The 22,359-nt window shown below is 34.7% G+C and overlaps 2 protein-coding genes across 2 annotated transcripts; one reads left to right on the top strand and one right to left on the bottom strand.

The window, feature by feature from the left end:
- Window positions 1-7,474: 7,474 nt before the first annotated feature.
- On the bottom strand, window positions 7,475-15,640 carry LOC132544836 (HCLS1-binding protein 3-like). The gene is made up of 8 exons (XM_060208484.1): window positions 15,554-15,640; window positions 13,251-13,413; window positions 12,849-13,056; window positions 10,163-10,289; window positions 9,612-9,724; window positions 9,166-9,313; window positions 8,688-8,922; window positions 7,475-7,983 (listed from the first exon to the last, which is right to left on the bottom strand). Exons 1-8 carry the CDS (start codon window positions 15,577-15,579, stop codon window positions 7,783-7,785), a joined length of 1,221 nt encoding a protein of 406 aa, XP_060064467.1. The 5' UTR covers window positions 15,580-15,640; the 3' UTR covers window positions 7,475-7,782.
- Window positions 15,641-18,006: 2,366 nt separating this feature from the next.
- On the top strand, window positions 18,007-21,577 carry LOC132544827 (activator of basal transcription 1-like). Its single transcript, XM_060208475.1, has 3 exons — window positions 18,007-18,208; window positions 19,654-19,822; window positions 21,169-21,577. The coding sequence occupies exons 1-3, from the start codon at window positions 18,010-18,012 to the stop codon at window positions 21,572-21,574; spliced, it is 774 nt and encodes a 257-aa protein (XP_060064458.1). The 5' UTR covers window positions 18,007-18,009; the 3' UTR covers window positions 21,575-21,577.
- The last annotated feature ends 782 nt before the right edge of the window (window positions 21,578-22,359 follow it).

Here is a 22,359-nt window from a genome sequence, read left to right as displayed (position 1 = left end):
GTAAGACTAGATGTCTTAACCCGATGAAATGAGGGAGAGGACGAAAATAAGACTAGATGTTACAACCCGGTGAAATGAGGGAGAGGAAGGAAGTAAGACTAGATGTTACAACTCGGAGAAATGAGGGAGAGGAATAAGGTTAGACTAGATGTTACAACCCGGTGAAATGAGGGAGAGGAAGGAAGTAAGACTAGATGTTACAACCCGGTGAAATGAGGGAGAGGAATTAGGTTAGACTAGATGTTACAACCCGGTGAAATGAGGGAGAGGAAGGAAGTAAGTCTAGATGATACATCCCGGTGTAATGAGGGAGAGGAAGGAAGTAAGACTATATGTCATAACCCGGTGAAATGAGGGAGAGGACGAAAATAAGACTAGATGTTACAACCCGGTGAAATGAGGGAGAGGAAGGAAGTAAGACTAGATGTTACAACTCGGAGAAATGAGGGAGAGGAAGGAAGTAAGACTAGATGTTACAACCCGGTGAAATGAGAGAGAGGAAGGAAGTAAGTCTAGATGTTTCAACCCGGTGAAATGAGGGAGAGGACGAAAGTAAGACTAGATGTTACAACCCGGTGAAATGAGGGAGAGAAATTAGGTTAGACTAGATGTTACAACCCGGTGAAATGAGGGAGAGGAAGGAAGTAAGACTAGATGTTTCAACCCGGTGAAATGAGGGAGAGGACGAAAGTAAGACTAGATGTTTCAACCCGGTGAAATGAGGGAGAAATTAGGTTAGACTGGATGTTACAAACCAGTTAAATGAGTGCGAGGGTTAGCATAGATGTTACAACTCAGGGTAAATTGTGCAGAATGTTGCAAAATTGTACAGCCTAATGAAATATTTGAGGTTAAGTTTTACAAAACAAAACATTTAGCAATGTTTGATGTAGATATTGAATTATAATCCCGGTGAAATGAATGTAAAAGTATGTTGAATGATAACCCCGGTGAAATGTAGGTGAAAGCATGGTGATTAATAGCCCCGGTGAAATGTAGGTGAAAATATGTTGAACAATAGCCCCGGTGAAATGAATGTAAAAGTATGTTGAATGATAACCCCGGTGAAATGTAGGTGAAAATATGTTGAATAATAACCCCGGTGAAATGTATGTGAATGTACGTTGAATCGGCCCCGGTGAAGTGTAGGTGAAAATATGTTGAATAATAACCCCTGTGAAATGTAGGTGAAAATTTGTTGAATAATAACCCCTGTGAAATGTAGGTGAAAATTTGTTGAATAATAACCCCTGTGAAATGTAGGTGAAAATGTGTTGAATAATAACCCCGGTGAAATGCATGTAAAGTATGCCGGATGCCACAATCCTGTAAAATACATGAGATATCTGATGCGGCATGGAATGTATAGATTATACATATGTATGTATATGTGAAATCCCTTTTAAGATACGAAATATATTAAGGCTAATATGTGATATTATGTTCAGATGTAAATATGCTACGAGGATGAATATCCCGGTGAATCACCTGTAATAACAGGTTAAGGAAACTCTTTGCATGCATGTATGAATGTGATTGAATGGTCGAGTCGACGTTAATGAGAAGCTTGATATTAATTGCTAAATACTTTCTGTAACATTTATATGGTAGCAGATTTTTGGCATCCGATTACTTTGGGTTGTTGCACAACCATTGCGCAACAATTTGATGATAATTATTACAAGTTGTATTATTATTATAACAAACGACTTATGGTCTAATTATATCTTTCTGTAGAGAAAAGTCGTGTTGCTATAATCCGACTTGAAATAAGTTGATTGCAGAAATAAGCCACTATACATTTGTTAGATGAAAGAAACTATTCACGTGTATATGACATTAAATTGTTTTAGTCATTTAGTAATGTCTTCTAAACTGTAGTGAAAGTGTCCATTGAAATACTACAAACAAATATCTGTGATTATTAGAGGGTTTCCATGTTTTAAGATCCTCAGTGAACATGTTCTTTTAGTTCATGTCATTCCTTTAAATATTTAACATCGACTAATAAATAGTGTCGATAATCGTGTACATAAAATAGATGCTCATGTATCACAACCAATTTATGTGTGACGTTTTGGTGACTACACTGTCATTTTCACCCGACAAATGACCAGTTCGAACCTCGATGACTACATTGGCACCTTCATCAGACAAATGGCCAGTGTGGAGTATATTTGCAACAGCGGCATACAATGACTGAGATGAAATCGCACTTGTTATTTGTCAGGTGAAGGCGACAGTATAATAATTAAAACCTCCCACGTTTTTTCTGTCTAGTTGTGATACAAGAATATCAATATTCATTACCGACCTAAAGAAAATTCTCCGTGAACTGTATAAATTCGTCACGATCAGAAACTTAGATGTAGCTGGGAATAGATTGTAATTCACGGTATATGTAGAAATTATGTAAGGGTCGATTCCATGTCTCTGAATACAAATGAAAACTATGAAAGTGTGACGTCAGAGAGTTGATTGTGACGTCAGAGACCTGATTGGGCCATATTGTGTCTATTCCGCTACAAATACATTTGTACATAGTGATTCCCAAAGCTTAAAGATAACAATATTTGAGAAGCATTATAGGGTTGTATTAGTTTAGTTTTTTTATAATCAGAAAATCAGTCATTGACGACATATTGTAAATCATTTCTCATTGTGATAAAATTGTAAATATATATATATATATTAGTTATTCGAATTTGTAAGCTTGTTGATAATTTCAGTATATTTTAAAGTAGTTTGGAAATTCCTAATGTAATGAATTTAAACCTTTCTTCAAATAAAGCCGTGAATCTGACAGTAAAATTCAGTCAAAATGAAAAAAGTCAACGGTATTCATTTAAAGAGAGGTTTACATCGGTTCATCGGTAAATGAACACAACCGCGGATTCGAGACCAGTGCCATATTTTGAATCAGCAAATATAACGATTTAGCTGTGTACCTTATTCATCGTATGATGTTTTAAATGTGTTACAATGTCTAGATTATGCGTGTATCATTCACTTATATACATATTGAATAGATGCATAATAGGTAAAATAAGGAAACTATGTAATTACATATTGTAGCATTGACAATGACTTAACAAGACATTAATTTTGTTTGATTCCTTCCTCGAATAGGTTTGTCAATCACGTAATTATGAAAGCATTTTCTGAATTATCTAAAAGTTATGTATAAGGTTAATCGATGTTTTCAATTTCAATTCGTTCGATTCTAATGAAAATGAAATTTATATGACGTAAATAACACAGCATATATGTTCCATCAAGCAATTCCAGTGTTTATTTCATCAAGTGTTTTTCATACTGTGCTTCTTGTCATAATGAGTTTGAATTATGATAATGAAATATATGATAAAGATATTTGCGTCAAAATTCAATTACAATAATTGCCCTTATTTACATCAATGTGGTATTTGATTAAAAGTCAATAAAATCTCCAACATTTACATACATTTCTTTGTTGTCATTCTCGTTTACAAAATTCATTGTATGGTATATATACGCACCGTTGAAACGTTTTGGTTCAGTATCGTCTCGAATGGAGGATTTCTTTTCTTCTTAAGACAGAACAAAACAAGAGAAGACAATAAATGAAAGCATTTTACTTGTTGATCTTAAATGTTCTATTCCTGGGGATAGTTGTGCCGGTTTTAATCCAGACACATGAAACATCCTACTTTTCGAATTTTTTTTCTAAAAATTTCTTCGGCACATAGCTTTGAGGATAAACATTTCTCAAGAATATAATTGTACTTTAAATTCATGTTCATATTTAAATCTATCGTGGGATATTGGTTTTTGTGGATTAAGGTTACCCACAAAATTAACGAAAATAAACCCCAACGAAAATCAAATGCTTTACAGTTCTCTGTCTTCAGTTGGCCAGTTTCAGAAGGAGTACGGATATTGAAAAACATATTGGTCAAGCATTAGTTGAAGTAATAAAGAATTTTAAGACATGTTGCATGTATAACTGACTATTAACACCAAAGAATTCACACATATTCATAGCATGCCTATCCAAATAACATAACACCTATTAATTCTATCTAACTCCTTTTTAAACTTATGTCAACTGTACCGGGTTATTGAACTATTCGTTGTCAGATGAAGGTTACGATCCTCTTATTGTGAACACCAATAATTCAACACTGCGTGCACGTCATTCAATACCTTATTCTAGTGTAAATGGTGTTCTTATTACGTTTCTATAATCATGACTTGACCCCATATGTTTCCACCACTTCATCACGCCTATAGTATAACTTATAAACTTAGAACATATATTCATGGAATGTCACAGACCTGCCTAGTAAAAGACATCATTCAATTGGTAACACACAGTAGGACACAGTGGAATTTCTGTAAGTGTCCACAACGCGCTTGGCATTATCGGAGAAAGCAAACCAAGAATGATTTAAATTCTCAAATTTGATGCACCAGTCATCGTCATCAGTAAACTTTCTCGGGTAATAAGATGCGAGTAACTTGATCCTTCATTTTGCATATATTTGCCTTTTTTGTAGAACAGAGCAGAATTGCTCAGGTTGTTCATGTGTGATTTTTTTGCAGAGCATTCGTACTATGGCCCTTTGAAAAAGTCTCCTTGGATAAGCTTTGTTAGGTACGACAGGGACACAGTAAGATATTTTATTGTATCTTCAGTTCCCCCTTTCTGCTTGAAACACCTTAGATATATCCATATATGTGCATCATTCTAATACCTCTCCTCAGGCATTACATGTATAATATATATTACACTATGTATTTATAAGATACATTTCACTTTAAATGAAGTTTATTTAATATAAATAGAGTATCTATTAATACATTAATGTACATCTTCAATTTATGTTTTTTTAACATGAAAGAATTAAGGGTATATTTTTTATGTTACAGTTGCATATGATATTTGAGTGTAGATATCTCATTTGGTACGATTAATGGACAAAAAAGGGGATATTCTAAAAATGAGTACTACTGACGTAACAACTCCATCACCCTCTCTCTCTCTCTCTCTCTCTCTCTCTCTCTCTCTCTCTCTCTCTCTCTCTCTCTCTCTCTCTCTCTCTCTATATATATATATATATATATATATATATATATATATATATACTTGATTGGAACTATATTAATCACATGATTCATCAATCTTAACAACTTAAATTACATACCATACAATTAGACACATGTTTTCACTTTAAAACAGGTCGATAACTTTTACAAAATGATGATTTCCCGTCGTTTGATAGCAGAGACATATAAAATATTCTTTATCAAAGTTCCTACTACAGCCAACAAAAAGCCTCAAAAGCATTATGATGTTAAACTTAATGGATAATTAAATCTTACTTATTTAACAAAGTTAATAAGTTATATATGTACATGATGTTGTAACGATCATTCCATTTACTGTTCTTCCCTCAGCATAAATTCTCAACAACAATCAATCCAATACACCTCTTGAAGAGTTTTCACAGCAAACGAGCTTGATTTTTTTCAATAGAAAGAAAATCACATCTATTTATGTTGCCTCTCTGGTGTTTTCGAGTCTTTTTTCTTCCAACAAACTTTAAAACTGTTCCTCAATTATTGTGGCAAATCTTCTGCCGTCTTCCATCTTGTCAACAATTTCATATGGGCACATGCTTTTATGACGTCAAGGAAAGTCCCTCGTTTCTATATATGGGTACGAACTAGTATTGTTGGATTGATTAACATTATGTTTGAGCAATGTGGGAATGTTTAGAATCAACCAATCATAAAACAGAAAAACACAGTCATATAATAAATAAATATACAGTAATGATATTCATACTGGTGTATAAAAATATTATCTTGTCATATCATATCAAAATTTAAGGTTATTATATAATTACAAAATCCATTCAAGGAATAAATTACCCAACCATTAATGAAGTTCAAGGTCACATTACCTGATAATAAATGGAATTCAAGGTCACATATATTCAATAATTAATGTAATTACAGGTCACATTACTTGACAATTAATGAAATTCAAGGTCACACTACTTAAAAATTAATGGAGTTCAAGGTCACATTACTTAACAATTAATGGAATTCAAGGTCACATTACTTTAAAATTAACAGGATTAAAGGTCAGATTACTAAAAAAATTATGGAAGTTTATATCTTAATACTGAATATTAATAGTTGTTCTGATTTTACTATAATCACAGTCATAAAAAGATAACACAGAATTGAATAACTAGGAAACATTTCAGTGATCAAACAGATGTACTGACTTGTGTGTACTGTAATCCTCGTGAACTAGCTGAAAGGGGACAATAACAAAAAAGTGGCTTCTTAAAAATAAAATAGCTACTTACTTGGTATACATCTTGGTCACAGCAAACAACAGAGAATGTACCCTAAGATAAAGGTTACATTACAAAACATTAAAAGTCACATCAAAATTACTTGATACATGTGAACCTTAAGATCACTTCATACAACAGTTAATGTACCCCAATATCATATCATACCACTTTTAATGGACACCAATGTCCATCCCACCACTTTTAATGGACCCCAATGTCACATCCCACCACTTTTAATGGACCCCAATGTCACATCCCACCACTTTTAATGGACCCCAATGTCACATCACACCACTTTTAATGGACCGCAATGTCACATCACACCACTTTTAATGGACCCCAATGTCACATCCCACCACTTTAAATGGACCCCAATGTCACATCACTCCACTTTTAATGGACCCCAATGTCACATCCCACCACTTTCAATGGACCCCAATGTCACATCACATCACTTTAAATGGACCCCAATGTCACATCACACCACTTTTAATGGACCCCAATGTCACATCACACCACTTTTAATGGATCCCAATGTCACGTCACACCACTTTTAATGGACCCCAATGTCACGTCACACCACTTTTAATGGACCCCAATGTCACATCACACCATTTTTAATGGACCCCAATGTCATATCACATCACTTTTAATGGACCCCAATGTCACATTACACCACTTTTAATGGATCCCAATGTAACATCACATCATTTTTAATGGACCCCAATGGCACATCACACAATTTTTAATGGACCCCAATGTCACGTCATACAACAGTTAATGGACCCCAATGTCAATCTCAATATTGCACCAGTGTTACATCTGTAATGAACCTCAAGGTCACAATGTCACATCACACCACAGCTAGTTGACCTAAAGGTCACACCATAGTTAATTGACCTAAAGGTCACAATGTCACATTACACCACAGTTAATAAACCTCAAGATCACAATGTCATGTCACACTACACTTACAAATTAGAGTATTACTCAAGGATATATCATTTAAGTATTAATTAATTTGCTTTATACTACTAGACAATTAATGTTTCTTATAGAAAAATTATATCAAATTGTATTATGTAAATACAATTAATACCACTACATAAGTCACAATGTTGACCAGAAATCATATGACAAGAGGTTGGCAATGCTGCATTGAAAATGGCAATAAAATATTTATATAAGTTATAAAGATTTTCTCAGTGCCAAAATAATGTCACCTGATTCTCATGTAAAAGAATATTTAAAAATATTTACTCTTTGAATTTTGTTCGGACTCAACTAACACCAAAATGTTGTAATTGAACAGAATGCCACAGGATTATTGTACAGTGTCATATGATTCTCATATCCAAAAGCACAGTAAATTGATACAAAATGTTCTACATAAAATTATTGTAGTACCACCAAAGTTATCTCCCTTGTTTCATGAGAACAAGTCTAGCTCATCATCTTGTGTGACATTTTCTTGAATGTACTGCATGATATCATCTGTATCGAGGTTTTCAACTGTTTGTTTTTCTGGTTTTTCAGTAGTAGCTGATTGATTCGGTAGGATTGGTTTGACCTCAGAACTTGCTGGTTTCTTTGGTAATACTGGTTTAGGTGACAATCCAGGCTTAGGTTTCTACAATAAAATTTTGATATAAGTTTACAGTTAAATGAATTCTATGACATAGAAGTAAGAAATCTATGACTTAATGTCTTTACCTTTACAGAATAATAAGAAGATGAATAAGTATGATATATATGTATATCTATATTATACTGACCAGCCATTTTCTAAATCAAAATAACATTGACAAGAATCAAACCTGACCAGATCTATTAACCTAATTCCTTACTCTGTAGTAGGGAGACAGATTTACAATACGATAATGATCCCAGGTTTTTTTGTACTTTTTTTTTAAGGCATTTTATATTATAAACTGACTTCCTATCTCAACAACAAGTTCATGATGATTTATTATGCAATAAATTATATTTTATTGTTCCATAATCATTTTGTCACTGTCTTAATCTGCAGATTTCAAATTTTGATGACTTGTTTTTACTGGAAAATTTGTCAAAGATAACGCTATACTGAAAATTTGGTTAACTGCAATTAAGTTGATATCAAATACCATATCCAAGCATATCATCATTTGTTGTCTTTTTTAATTTTTGTTCATTGCCAAGGATATAATCTTCCTTTGACAGAAAAAGAATTTTCATTGATCGACATCTTTTAACATAATACACATTTTTATAATTCAGTTACTGGTATGAACTCATACTATGAACAGCAATATTACACATGTTTCTGGCAGTATTAATATATGGAGTCCTTACTATTGATGGCTTCACAGCTTGACACTCGGAAGGATTTGCAGAACTCTTTGGTTTCCGTGTTGCTGGTGTTGGTTTTTGTGTTGAAATTGTCGGTTTCTTTTGGGAGACAGGTGGTTTCTGTGGGGAAATTTCTGGCTTCTCAGACTTTTCCGGTGGAGGATGCGGAGATGGTTTTGGTTTGGTTTCAGGCTTTTTGGTTTCAATATTTAAAAACTTATCCAAATCATCATCAATCCTGGTGAAAAAGAGAAACTTTGAAAAAATGTTTCTAATGGCTTCTGATTTTCAGACTTTCATAGTTCAAGACTTTTACATTTAAATATTTCAAGATTTTTGTGTTTACGTATTTTCAGATTTTCATATTTATGTGTTTTTAAACTTTCATAATTACATATTTCAGAACTTTCATATCATAATTACATGTTTTAAAACTTTCATAATTACATGTTTTAAAACTTTCCTATCTAATATTACTTACTGGAAAAGGTCAGAGTTATCATCATCTGTAAACATACTTAAATCTTCTTTGGTTTTAGGGTTCTTTGCATCAGGAAGGACAAAGTCATTAGCATCATCCTCTGTAAAAGCTCCAGTTAAATCTTGGTCTTCAAAAAGCTTGGTATCTCCTGTTTTAGATAATAGTATAGTATTTGCTTTTGATTCAGCCAAGAGAGAAAACAAGTCCAGGTAACTTAGAGACTAATGCTTAGTGAGCAGAACTCTTACAGGAAAAATTTAACGAAAGTTATTTGTTATTACTGGGTATATATTACCAGGCATTGGCATATTGCCAAATAAATATATCAAAGTTATATTTAGCAATTAAAACCAAAGCATGAGAAAAATTTGAAAATTTAGTGGTAATTGATACTTTCACAAACTTTCTAAGTAACATGTGCAATCTAATTTATCAGAAGCTGTTACCTTCAAATCTGTTTCTATAGTCATCTCCAATTTCGATATCTTCTCCGACAGCATCTTCCTCTTTGGAGAAAAACTTATCTGTATTCTCCTCATCATCATCATCATCAAATAAACTATGAACCGACATAAGAAGTTGGTTTTATAAACATACAAACACTAAGATGTATGAATAGACATAAAATCCTTCGACAAAGGTTTGAGTTACTATCAGAGAGGTGAAAATATAGGTTTAGTACAAATTTTAATTACTAAACTTAGTTTTCAAGTTTCCGGAATACAAAATATAGTTAAACATTAGTACTAAGAATGTATTCAGTTTTTTTATACTTGTAAATGCTAGATTTTAAACTCTGAATGCTGGTAGGTCTAAATTTTGTGCTAATCTACTATTGAAGCTATAGGTTCTTGTTTATTCAAAAAGATTCTGAAATCTATAATTCAAAGTCCTGATTTGAATATATCTTAATTGTAGGCAATGAACAAGCTTTAAATGGAGTTCCTACATAAATATTATATCAACTGATCAAACCATTTCCTGTGGTAGAACTTGCCTTTGTTCTGTGTCCGGTGCATCCTGCAAGCTTGAATCATCTTGATCTTCTGAACTCTTACTGTTGCCTGGGTCTTCTTCAAGCTCTTCATCCTTTCTGTACTTTCCTGCTTTGATTCCATTTACACCTGAAACATACTTCAACAACTTAATCATAAATTGAAACAACAATATGAATAATGTCTGCATTAAAGTTAACATGTATATGAAAATAATTTGATCATCAGCTTTCTTGGATAGTTAAGTTTACCACCACTAACACAGTAGTCATTGGCATCCATCTACCATATTTATCTTACAATAAGACATGTCTAACAAAAATTATCACCCACATCTACTCTAGTTTCAGTAGCCTGTATAGTTTGAGTGAGAGATTATAAGTTGGCTCCGGTCTGATAATAAGAGTGCCTCCATAATTTGAGTCAGGGATCCTGTGTTGGCTCCTGTTCTGTAATAAACCTGCCTCCCTACTCTGAGTCAGAAATTGTGTGTTGGCTTCTGTCTGGTAACAAGCCTATCTCTATAGTTTGTGTCAGAGATTGTGTGTTGGCTTCTGTCTGGTAACAAGCCTATCTCTATAGTTTGTGTCAGAGATTGTGTGTTGGCTTCTGTCTGGTAACAAGCCTATCTCTATAGTTTGTGTCAGAGATTGTGTGTTGGCTTCTGTCTGGTAACAGGCCTATCTCTACAGTTTGTGTCAGAGATTGTGTGTTGGCTTCTGTCTGGTAACAGGCCTATCTCTATAGTTTGTGTCAGAGATTGTGTGTTGGCTTCTGTCTGGTAACAGGCCTATCTCTATAGTTTGTGTCAGAGATTGTGTGTTGGCTTCTGTCTGGTAACAGGCCTATCTCTATAGTTTGTGTCAGAGATTGTGTGTTGGCTTCTGTCTGGTAACAGGCCTATCTCTATAGTTTGTGTCAGAGATTGTGTGTTGGCTTCTGTCTGGTAACAGGCCTATCTCTATAGTTTGTGTCAGAGATTGTGTGTTGGCTTCTGTCTGGTAACAGGCCTATCTCTATAGTTTGTGTCAGAGATTGTGTGTTGGCTTCTGTCTGGTAACAGGCCTATCTCTACAGTTTGTGTCAGAGATTGTGTGTTGGCTTCTGTCTGGTAACAGGCCTATCTCTACAGTTTGTGTCAGAGATTGTGTGTTGGCTTCTGTCTGGTAACAAGCCTATCTCTATAGTTTGTGTCAGAGATTGTGTGTTGGCTTCTGTCTGGTAACAGGCCTATCTCTATAGTTTGTGTCAGAGATTGTGTGTTGGCTTCTGTCTGGTAACAGGCCTATCTCTATAGTTTGTGTCAGAGATTGTGTGTTGGCGTCTGTCTGGTAACAGGCCTATCTCTGCAGTTTGTGTCAGAGATTGTGTGTTGGCTTCTGTCTGGTAACAGGCCTATCTCTATAGTTTGTGTCAGAGATTGTGTGTTGGCTTCTGTCTGGTAACAGGCCTATCTCTATAGTTTGTGTCAGAGATTGTGTGTTGGCTTCTGTCTGGTAACAGGCCTATCTCTATAGTTTGTGTCAGAGATTGTGTGTTGGCTTCTGTCTGGTAACAAGCCTATCTCTATAGTTTGTGTCAGAGATTGTGTGTTGGCTTCTGTCTGGTAACAGGCCTATCTCTATAGTTTGTGTCAGAGATTGTGTGTTGGCTTCTGTCTGGTAACAGGCCTATCTCTATAGTTTGTGTCAGAGATTGTGTGTTGGCTTCTGTCTGGTAACAGGCCTATCTCTATAGTTTGTGTCAGAGATTGTGTGTTGGCTTCTGTCTGGTAACAGGCCTATCTCTATAGTTTGTGTCAGAGATTGTGTGTTGGCTTCTGTCTGGTAACAGGCCTATCTCTATAGTTTGTGTCAGAGATTGTGTGTTGGCTTCTGTCTGGTAACAGGCCTATCTCTATAGTTTGTGTCAGAGATTGTGTGTTGGCTTCTGTCTGGTAACAGGCCTATCTCTATAGTTTGTGTCAGAGATTGTGTGTTGGCTTCTGTCTGGTAACAGGCCTATCTCTATAGTTTGTGTCAGAGATTGTGTGTTGGCTTCTGTCTGGTAACAGGCCTATCTCTATAGTTTGTGTCAGAGATTGTGTGTTGGCTTCTGTCTGGTAACAGGCCTATCTCTATAGTTTGTGTCAGAGATTGTGTGTTGGCTTCTGTCTGGTAACAGGCCTATCTCTATAGTTTGTGTCAGAGATTGTGTGCTGACTCCCAGGCTTATTATTGAATAATCACAAATTTTATCAAAGGAGACTTAATAAGTGTGAACGTCACTTCAAGCACACCACCACGTTTTTGTATCAGATAGAGTAATATAGTGTATGTCATAAGTAAAATGCTACAGTGTTGGATCCTATGAGTGCAGAATTTGGGTCCAAACTATGATTTTTAGTCATGAATCAAATTTTTAGAATCAAGTAACTTACGGAACACGACTAGAATACCACAATGTTTTTTAATTCTGTTGTTGACTTAGTATGGAATTTCCATATATATCTAGTAGTAACACTTGCTCTGGCTGGATGCACTTTTCTCTCTTCACTTCTCACAACAAGAGGGCAAAACTGTGCTGCCAGCAATAGTGAACGTAACTCCTGGTGTCTCTAGGTGATGTTTTACCCGTAATAATTTTACAGCTATTATTTTTATTGACAGAAAACCTAATAATAATGATAAAATCTCTGAACATTCATACCTAAGAATTCCAGTAAGACTGAAGAAGTACATAGTTTTGGAGTACAAGCCACAAACTTCAGGAAAGAGTCAAGATTCCCACGTCTTTCTTTGGTCACAGCAGCATTGACAAGGAGGGTTTTCTTTGATAAGGGAGGTAAGACAGTTCCTGAAAATTTAGCACTTAATTTGGAGTGTAGATCTTCAAACTCAGCAAATTTCTTAGACACCTGTAAATAAAAGTATTCAAAATCATTTTTTACCAATTCAGTTTCCCAAAATAGACTCCTTTAAAAAAACAGCCATCACAAAAAGGATATTTGCTGTTTCCATTGGTATTAGTGTAATGCATTACATGCAATATAAAGATTTTTGAAATAAATTTACATGCAATATGCTGCAGAAAGTATATTATTCAACTCACCATATACTGGACAACATCAGTTGGTTTATGTTTAGCAGACTTGAAGAATGGTAAGGAAGACACAATGACCACATGGAACTCAAAGGTTGACTGAAGCAATCCTTTGGTTTCTTTATAAGTAGGCACTGTAATGTCTACTCGGGTATCTTTGTTCTTTAACTCTCTGGAAGTGCATGAAACAAGATTCTATTATTGACAATGCACACATACATGTAGATTGTATGTGACAAATGTGTCTATTCTTAATCAGCTAGTGAACCAGAGGTCCTTGGTTCGATATCCAGTAGAGAAATAGAAATACTGACCCAAGGGATTCCACATTTGGCAGAGACAGAAATGAAGAACCAAAACAGCTCTCATTTTGTTCCACTCTTCTTTTTGAGGATGTATTGAGGCCAAAGTTATAGAGTCTGAAAGATCTCTATTTTTTACACTAAAATTTATTGTAATCCAAGTCAGCGTATGTGAATGAATTTTGGTATTATATTATTATATACAATAAAACCCTGATAAGTTGAACTCATGAAGACCCTTTCAACAGTTCGAGAAATACCAGGTATTCAAGTAATCAGACGTAGGTCAAAGATCATCGCGTATCGCTCATCTGTGTCTGTGAATAATGCACAATATTCGATTTATAATTCATTAACCAGTCCAACTCACGATGATTATTAAGTTTTGATTGACTTATAACTTCATTTTGTTTACAATTTAATGTATAAAATGTATAAATATGGTAACATGGCACCAACATCTATTCTGCAGAAAAAATGTCGTAAACAATTATGGTTTCTAAAGCCATTCTAAGTCCCTGCTTAATTTCAGTGAATGTAGAAAATAAGACATGAAAAGATTTACAGCATTTTATATAAACTGATGAATGATTAGTACATAAAGCCATCGAATTACAGTTAAAGCCTTTGAAACTATGATGATGCAGAATATAATGTACCTAATATGCTTTCGGTAAGTTGAATTTGAAGAGTAAAAGTAAAGATGCGAAAAGTTTTTGACATGAACATACTTGAGCATTTGTGTGAAGAACTTGCATGCTATTAATATGTTATTAACATCCTCAACTTCAACAATTGATAAACTACTAAATGTAACATTGTCTTTATTCACTCATACCCTCTCATTGTGTAGCACTCCGAAAAATGGTAAATGAACTTTCTGTTTAACAAAGTTGATTTTTACATCAAATAAAAACAAAATTTATTAGAATGTCCTAATAAGACAATCAACAGATTTCAGTGCAAGTATGTAAGGTTGGTGTGCAGCATACCACTGTTAACCTTGTACTTATCTGCTGTCCTGCCAGACACTTGTATAAACACACAGAGGTGAACGCAATCATTAATCTGAAGTTGGATGTAGTCGTGTGTGATACAGGTAAATTTTGGCTAGCATTTCACATATTCAAATAAAGGTAGAAATACTAAGAACATATGAAGAGGCAGGGACAGAAATTAGTTCAAGGAATGCTGGGTATTTGAGGAATACAAGCTTAAATACTAGAAATATAAGGATACAGTTGGGACGAAATGGCCGATTTGACGATTACGGGGTATTCAAGTTATATGGCTTCAAGTTAGTGGGGCTTTATTGTATTTTGAAAAGCCATATAATTTGTACATGTACAAAAAAGTAGTTACAGGTACACATGTAGGTAAGATAAGGTATACATACAATGTTCTTTTGCAACAAAAAAAAAGGAAAGAAAAAGTCCAAAAAAAAAAAAAAAAAAAGAAAAGAAAAAATTGTCACCTTTTTAACACGACATGACACCATATATATTTCACTGACTACAGTGTTACAGGTATTAAGATCAATATTGTAAATGGCAGGTGAACACAAATTATTTGTGTTCTTTTTTTCTCTTCATAAAAAGCAATGGAGGTATTCAAGTTTGTGATTTTCACAGAAAGCAAGCCTGAATTATTCAGTTTTTGTGTAAAATGTACAATGTAATGTTGCATGGGTTATTTGGCCAAGTCAAAAACGGGATCTCAGGCGACTTTGTTGATGCAAACTTTGTTAAAGATCCTGTAACTGAGTGTAAAATATCAAATGTGGGACTATACTATATATGTACATGTACATTGTATGTTGTGCCTAATCTAACAGTCCCCGCCCCCGGTATGTTCCATACAGGATCGATGTACCCAAAGCAAACGAATTACTATTACGAATATAGTCGTGATCACCAGCCGATGTACAGACATCAAAGTGTCCAATGTGCTGTTGATGCGCTGTGGAAATTTGTTACAAACACTCAATCGTGCATCATAGTATCTATTTACCGTACTGTCACAGTTGCTGAAGGCATCCTGGATATGTTGTTTTTGTTGCTCTACTCTAGTAGAAACACGCCCACTTATCCATGGAAGCGGCCATTACTTTGGTGATACTATTCACCGCCTGGTGTCAGCCAAGTCAATGGGCGTCTAACAAAGCACTACTTATTGCGACCACGGACTTATATACACAGTATATAAGTCCGTGTTGCGACTAAAATAAATCTTTACATGTGATAATGTTCACTGAAAATATCTTTTAATAGACTGTAACCAGTTTTGTGGTAATATCATAGGGACGATTCTGCGGGACCATCTGCTGTTAAGTACGTAGAAATCATAACTACTGAATATTTTTTTTTTATTATTATTGAATAATAGTTTATAAATATTACTAATAATATCGTTTCGACATCGGTTCAGAACTGTTATGCATTTAGAACTGATCATTGAGCTATATACGTACACTATTCAACATTCAGAAAGGACTTGTGATTCAGTACATTCCACACAAAACGTTATGAGCACAGTATAAATTTCATTAGCATTTTTTTTTCTAAACACACACTTTTGCATGTCCAACCGTTATCAACCTTCAGAAATGACGAAATAACCCATCACTCAATGTCCGGATGTCAGTGTACAATTGTCGTCTGTCAAGAGAATAAAAATCGACCATTAATAATAGGTCATACCTTCTTGATTCTTTTCGAAATCCAAACGCCACGGCGCGCGGCACCAGTCATTCCTACAGAAGAAAAGGGTCAAGTGATATTCTACACCAAATTTGGAGAAAATCTTGTCATTCCCACAGGGAAAAGATCACCTTTCCCTTTTTGTGTCCCATCCCTCAGACCCCGGGGCATCCAAATCCACCATTTATACATAATTTATTCATCTTCACCCAGGGATACTTCTGAGCGTTTTGGTTAAAATTAGCGCCTTTGTTCATTACGTTAGTGCTTTCCAGGGGAAACTTGATTTTCCAACTAAACTGTCATCGAGAAAGCACGATCTCGCTATAATAAAGTCTTCTAAGTTTGAATGAAATCGGTTGAAAATTTGGGGACATGATCAGGGTAAACTGAGGGTAAACAGGTCTAGAAGAATTGACTTTAACTCTTTCAAAACTCACGGATTTAAACAGTTAATGGGAAGAACAGTGCAATAGTACATGTATTTGTTTTCAAAAGATTTTCTGGACTAGATTTAAGTGTTTAAAAACACAAAAATAATACATGTAATTAAAAAGATACCTGTCCACTTTAAAGAGATTTGTTGAAGTTGTAGGAAGGGATATCTGGACAAATAAACGGACGAATGACAGACAATGCTATACCATACTCGTCGTTAAATAAGTTTGACGAGCGCAAGAAAGTGAACATTCTCTAAAATTCCAGGAGTTAAAATCCTGGTCGTTAGTGATCATGATCGCAATCCCTGGACTTTCCTGGATGGAAAATGGACGACATTTAAAATGTTATAATTATCAGCACTGAATATTCATTTGTTTCAGAATTCTTAGATGTACACGTCCCTCTTGAATGTTGACAGGGATGAAATTAGATATCGCCAATACATGAGAGTTTTAGTGCTCTGGGACCTCTTTCTGTATTTCACTCGTATAGACCCCCAGTTGTCATTAATTTTGGACCTGATCTAACATGGACATATTTCCACCTGTGATTCCCACGCCTGAAATTTGTCAAATGTTATTTAACTACATTTTAAGTAAGAAGGACTGTTTAGTATGAAACTGGATGTTTGTAGTTTCGCACATGTGACCAAATGAGGAAACAGTTGATGTATATCAGTTTTATCAATGTATGATTTTTGATGCCGGATTAAATCACCGGAATTGTTGCTTGAGTTGGTAAAGAAATCTCGGATTATGAAGACAACCTTAGAGACTACAGATTTGTATTATCTTGTTTTGGATTTTAAACTATGCCAAAGTTGACATGGCAGATCTAGTGAGTTTCAGGTAGGGAGTTCAAACTTGATGTGTGTGAGAGAGAGGGTGTGTGCGTGTGTGTGTGTGTGTGTGTGTGTGTGTGTGTGTGTGCGTGCGTGCGTGTGTGCGCGCGCGTGTGTGTCCGTGTGTTACAATAGTAAATTTTATGTCTTATAAGTCAACACAATCGTTGAAATATGACAACTGGGCAACTCGGCGACCTCGGTTGATTTAGCGGCACAGCTTTTAAGGAAATAAATTAAAAGTAATCAAATATAGTGACCCTGCTCTTAAATTGATAGTTACATATTCTTCTTTAAAATGTAGACCATGTCTGTTTCATTATATTCTATTCGTTGGCATCAGAGCAATAAAAAAAACTTTAGACAGACAACTTTCATTTGGCAATATTTTACCAGTCTGTTCCTGACCATATGATCATATCACAGTGGTTATTTCTTCATCGGTAGTAGAGCCTCTTTTTGGATAAAAGGGGAATTCCCATCTCATGAAGAGAAAGATGGCCGACACAGAACAGACGAACGGCGACGACACTATGATATCATCTATTACAAAGCAGAAGAAGAAAGAAGTTGTCCCTGGGGTGATATATCTCAGTAGAATTCCCCCTTTTATGAGTGTGAAAAAGATACGCGATATATTCAGTGAATTTGGAGAAGTTGAGAGGATATTTCTTCAGCCAAATGGTAAACTTTATCAACATTCATTATATACTGTCTCTGTAAATATAAGTGTTCTTTATTTTATGTACGTGCTTCGAATGTATTTACATAGGGGCAACTACATATCTTCTTAGTGCACGTTGCATAGGCCTAGACACCGGTAACCTGGCCTATACTAATCCCTTCTGGGATTCCTCCTTGGGTCTCCTTTATGTCGAACGTCTGATATCAATGTTTCCATAGAAGAATCCCAGAAAGAATTCAGGTTTATAATGTATTTCGAAGTCCGAAGGGTTCTGATTATCAGCGATTGTATTTTTGTCGACTACGGCAAAGACAAACATTAACTCGCGGAGAGATAGTCATGGGATTCCTCCTTGAGGCACATTTATGATAGACGACGAGAGACGCTTTCAAATGTATGATATAAATGAGTTCCAAGGACGTTTATGATAATGTCCCTTGTCCGACGAGGGGAATTGTCTAATATCATATATAAGTGAGTCCCAAGGAGGATTCCCAGAAAGGATTAGCAGACCAGGAATACTAGTCTCCTGTGGTTCAAATTTTAAGGTGGTTTAAATTCTGATCCTTATTTTTCCTATGATACATCGTACACAATTTACCCTCAGAATTTCAAATACTTGTGGATGTTTGCATGGAGAAAAAGCTAACAGGCACATTGTATCAGCACAGTAATGTCAGATAATCAATTGGCTGATCATCGGCCTCTGATGATATAGTAATTACGCTTACAGTAATGCTGATTGATATTGCTCAAACATCACTGACGTTCATTGGTGAGATGATACCAGACAACAGGAGGAGTTGTGGAGACAGGAAACATGTAACCAACTAACTAATGAACACACATCAACAGCACTAGTATAGATGGTGTACAAATGTATGTTAAACATTAGAACTTCCTCAGAGCACTACAGGGACATGTATAGTTTTATATTGTGTGAATAGTGATATATACCTGCACAGTCTTTATCTATTGGTGTTTATAACATTGTGTGCACCTTGATATAACTAGGCTGTATACAATCATGTATATGTCTAGTTGTCTTATAGAAGTTGAAATATATTTTAGTTCCAATTTTGTATTTCATGGCTTTTAAAATTCCATCAAATGCTAACAAATAAACAAATTTGAATATAGATTTAAATTTCCTGTATCAAAGTACACAATACATATCAATCACAGGGTTTTCCATAAGAGCCGGGAGCCGGCCAATTTGACCAGCTACTTTGATGATTTGGCTGCCTACACCAATCCAGTTCCGTAATAATGTTCCCTACACGTACACGACAGGCCAGCCTCCTACTTTCACTACACAGCCTACTACTAACAAAATTATGGAAAACCCTGAATCATGAGTATATCAAAACAAAGAAAACATACAGAAATATACATGTTGATCACTCGCAAATAGTTTAGTTAATGCATATTGTTAAACTTACAGAGCGAGGAGCAAATACCAAGAAAGGTAGACTGTTCACAGAAGGCTGGCTTGAATTCAGCAACAAGAAGATTGCCAAGCAAGTAGCAGTAGCATTAAACAACACCAATGTTGGGGGTAAAAAGTCAAGTCAGTGGTATGACGAACTGTGGAACATCAAATATCTGCACAGGTAACCATAAACTTCCCCTGCATGTATTACCATCTTTATCTTTATAAATGTAATAGAAATATATAAGAAGTTGATTAAGTGTTCCTTCCCTTACATGAACACTTTTATTTGTTTTTCTGTAAAAGAGGATAATATCTTCCCTTTAATTGAAGTGTAGGCTCTTAAAAATTTGCTTACTTCATAGATAATTATCCTATACAATTTTCAACATTCTATCTCTATTTGTTAAATTGTTTTTTACATTTGTTACCATAAATTTATGCCAGGACAAATTTTACATTGAAAACTTTTTGTGTAAAATATTTTATTTTCAAAGTGGAAAAAGCACCCACTTTCCTTGCTTTGTAACTGCACAGTGAGCTGAAAGGTCAAATCTGTTAAATATGTATAAAATGTGAATCTTAATCCCTGAAGAGATTTGGCTCATCTTCTGTACAGTGCATGGATTTATATACAATATATATAGGAGTTCTCTAAAATATGGTTAATGCTGGTAAAATGGAAGAATTAATTTACTTACTCTTTTGAAATCAGTCAGGGAAGGAAAAAATATCAATTCAAAAGTTAATGTATGCATATTGAGATAAGCTGTGGCCAAAATAATTTAGAATAATATACTTTTGTTAAGCTCAAGTTTCTTGATTTAAAAAAAAAAAACATTTTTGTTGACATTTGATTTAGTACACTGGAAATCAACTTTAAAAATGATGCTATCTTTTCCTGGTTATCATTTCAAGGACATATAAATTATTCATTGATTTATATAACCCACAATATCAACCAAAATCAATTCCCTACTAAAATGAATGATTTAAAAATATTGAAGTCCTAATCCTAAAAATTGGGGAAAAAACTTGAATATACTTTATGGTGTATTGTGTAATAAAGTTATAAGTGTATGTTTGTAAGCTTGATATATCCATTAGTGTGTGTGCAGAAAGCTGAGTGTATAATCTTCATGTTAAAATCAATGTGTTTTTATGTATAGTATCTTTTTGTATGTGTGGTATGAAAGAAATGATAGTGTAAGAATGTTGTTGTCTGCTGAAATGAGAACCCACCTGTGTGAGGAAATATTCAGTGATGTTACATATCTTTTCATGTTTTTGAAGCAAAAAAAAAAAATTTCTGGACGAGAGGAAAAATACCATATGGTTGAGGACAAGCGAGTATGATTTTACATACAGAATTAGGTATCAATAATTGTATGTACTCTGGGTAGTAAATGTTGATTTAAAATAAGATCTTATCCTTATTTCATTTATCCTTCACACAAAATGAATTTTGTATTATGACACTAATATTACACCATCTGCTTATATTTAATGTCCATCTTCCTTATACAGATTTAAGTGGGCTCATTTAAATGAAAGATTGGCTTACGAGAAAGAAGTACGCAAACAGCGAATGAGGACAGAGATTTCACAGGTAAAACGTCAGGCCCAATTCCATATCCGTAATGCTGAAGGAGAAGAGGTTAAGAAACACATTCAGGAGAGGAAAAGGAAACAGGGCAAGCCTGTCCATGGGGAAAAAGATGGTAGTGTCACTGAAACAATTTTTGTGATAACACAGAAAGACACCGAGGAAGACAGGATGTTAAATAAGAAAAGAAAGTTAGAAGGAAAGAAGGACACTTCTATCTCAATGACAAAAGGAAAAAAAGAGGTAGTGAGGAAAAAATCTGCAGCAGCACATTCATCATTTCTCAAAAACATTTTCTCAGGAGGATTAGTGGAGGGGGATAGCTGAATTAAAAATGTGTAAAAAAAATATTGTTAGTTTTATTTTACTTCAAATACTTCTTTTGCACTCTTTATCAGAGATTTAATTAATATCTGTTTGATTTCAACAAGATTCTATTTCATCTTTTATTGGCATTTGTACCAAGAAATGAAGAATTGTGAAGGGCACTTTAAGTCAGATGTTTTGGTATATACTTTTGTTGTCTAGAGATGGTTGCTAGATCAATACAATCACAAGACAACTAATTGCAGTCCCCAACAGAATGCAAAACTGCAAAAGATTGCACTGCACGTGAACCCATACCCAAAGTTAGAAGTTCCGGTGACTGGTAGTGTAGGAGATGGAGTCCAGACAAACAATTTCTTTGATGTAGGTAAGAGGTCAAAATGTTGGTCAGAGTGACCTACTTTTGATACAAGACGCACTAGGATGAACCTACATGTACACACTTAGTAAAAAGTTCTAGGGTTAGAAGTGTTAGACCATGGACAAAGGTTTTCTTGGACATAGATCAAAGGTGAAAATTAGTTCAGAGTGACCTACTTTTGATACACAACACTTCAAATATAAGAGTCCTTACAGTTTTTTTTCTATGAAGATAAAGGTCAAAATGTAGGTCAGAATGCCTAACCATACCACATGAATTATGAAGAAACAGAAAATTTAGTCCTCCACAAGTTCTAATAGATATATTTAAATCAACTAGAGCAGGTTTAGCAGGTATAGATCTCTTTGAAACAGTGAACAATGAATTTAATATTTATCAACACATCTGTTTTTGTAAGTGCTGA

Source organism: Ylistrum balloti, unplaced genomic scaffold (assembly GCF_031769215.1).
Source record: "Ylistrum balloti isolate Yb309-2 unplaced genomic scaffold, AGI_CSIRO_Ybal_v1 Utg369810, whole genome shotgun sequence".
In the NCBI taxonomy this organism is placed as follows: domain Eukaryota; kingdom Metazoa; phylum Mollusca; class Bivalvia; order Pectinida; family Pectinidae; genus Ylistrum; species Ylistrum balloti.
Note: the sequence above shows the minus strand (reverse complement) of the source record. Positions and strands in the feature narration are given on the sequence as shown.

Coding starts and splice junctions, on each gene's coding strand:
- LOC132544836 (XM_060208484.1), bottom strand. CDS start 15,579: ATGCCTTCAGCAACTGTGACAGTACG. Junction 13,414..15,553: donor TCAGCAACTGTGACAGTACG/GTAAATAGATAC, acceptor ATGCACTTCCAG/AGAGTTAAAGAACAAAGATA. Junction 10,290..12,848: donor AGTCTTACTGGAATTCTTAG/GTATGAATGTTC, acceptor AGTATGTTTCAG/GTGTAAATGGAATCAAAGCA.
- LOC132544827 (XM_060208475.1), top strand. CDS start 18,010: ATGAAGAGAAAGATGGCCGACACAGAACAGACGAACGGCGACGACACT. Junction 18,209..19,653: donor GATATTTCTTCAGCCAAATG/GTAAACTTTATC, acceptor TTAAACTTACAG/AGCGAGGAGCAAATACCAAG. Junction 19,823..21,168: donor AACATCAAATATCTGCACAG/GTAACCATAAAC, acceptor TTCCTTATACAG/ATTTAAGTGGGCTCATTTAA.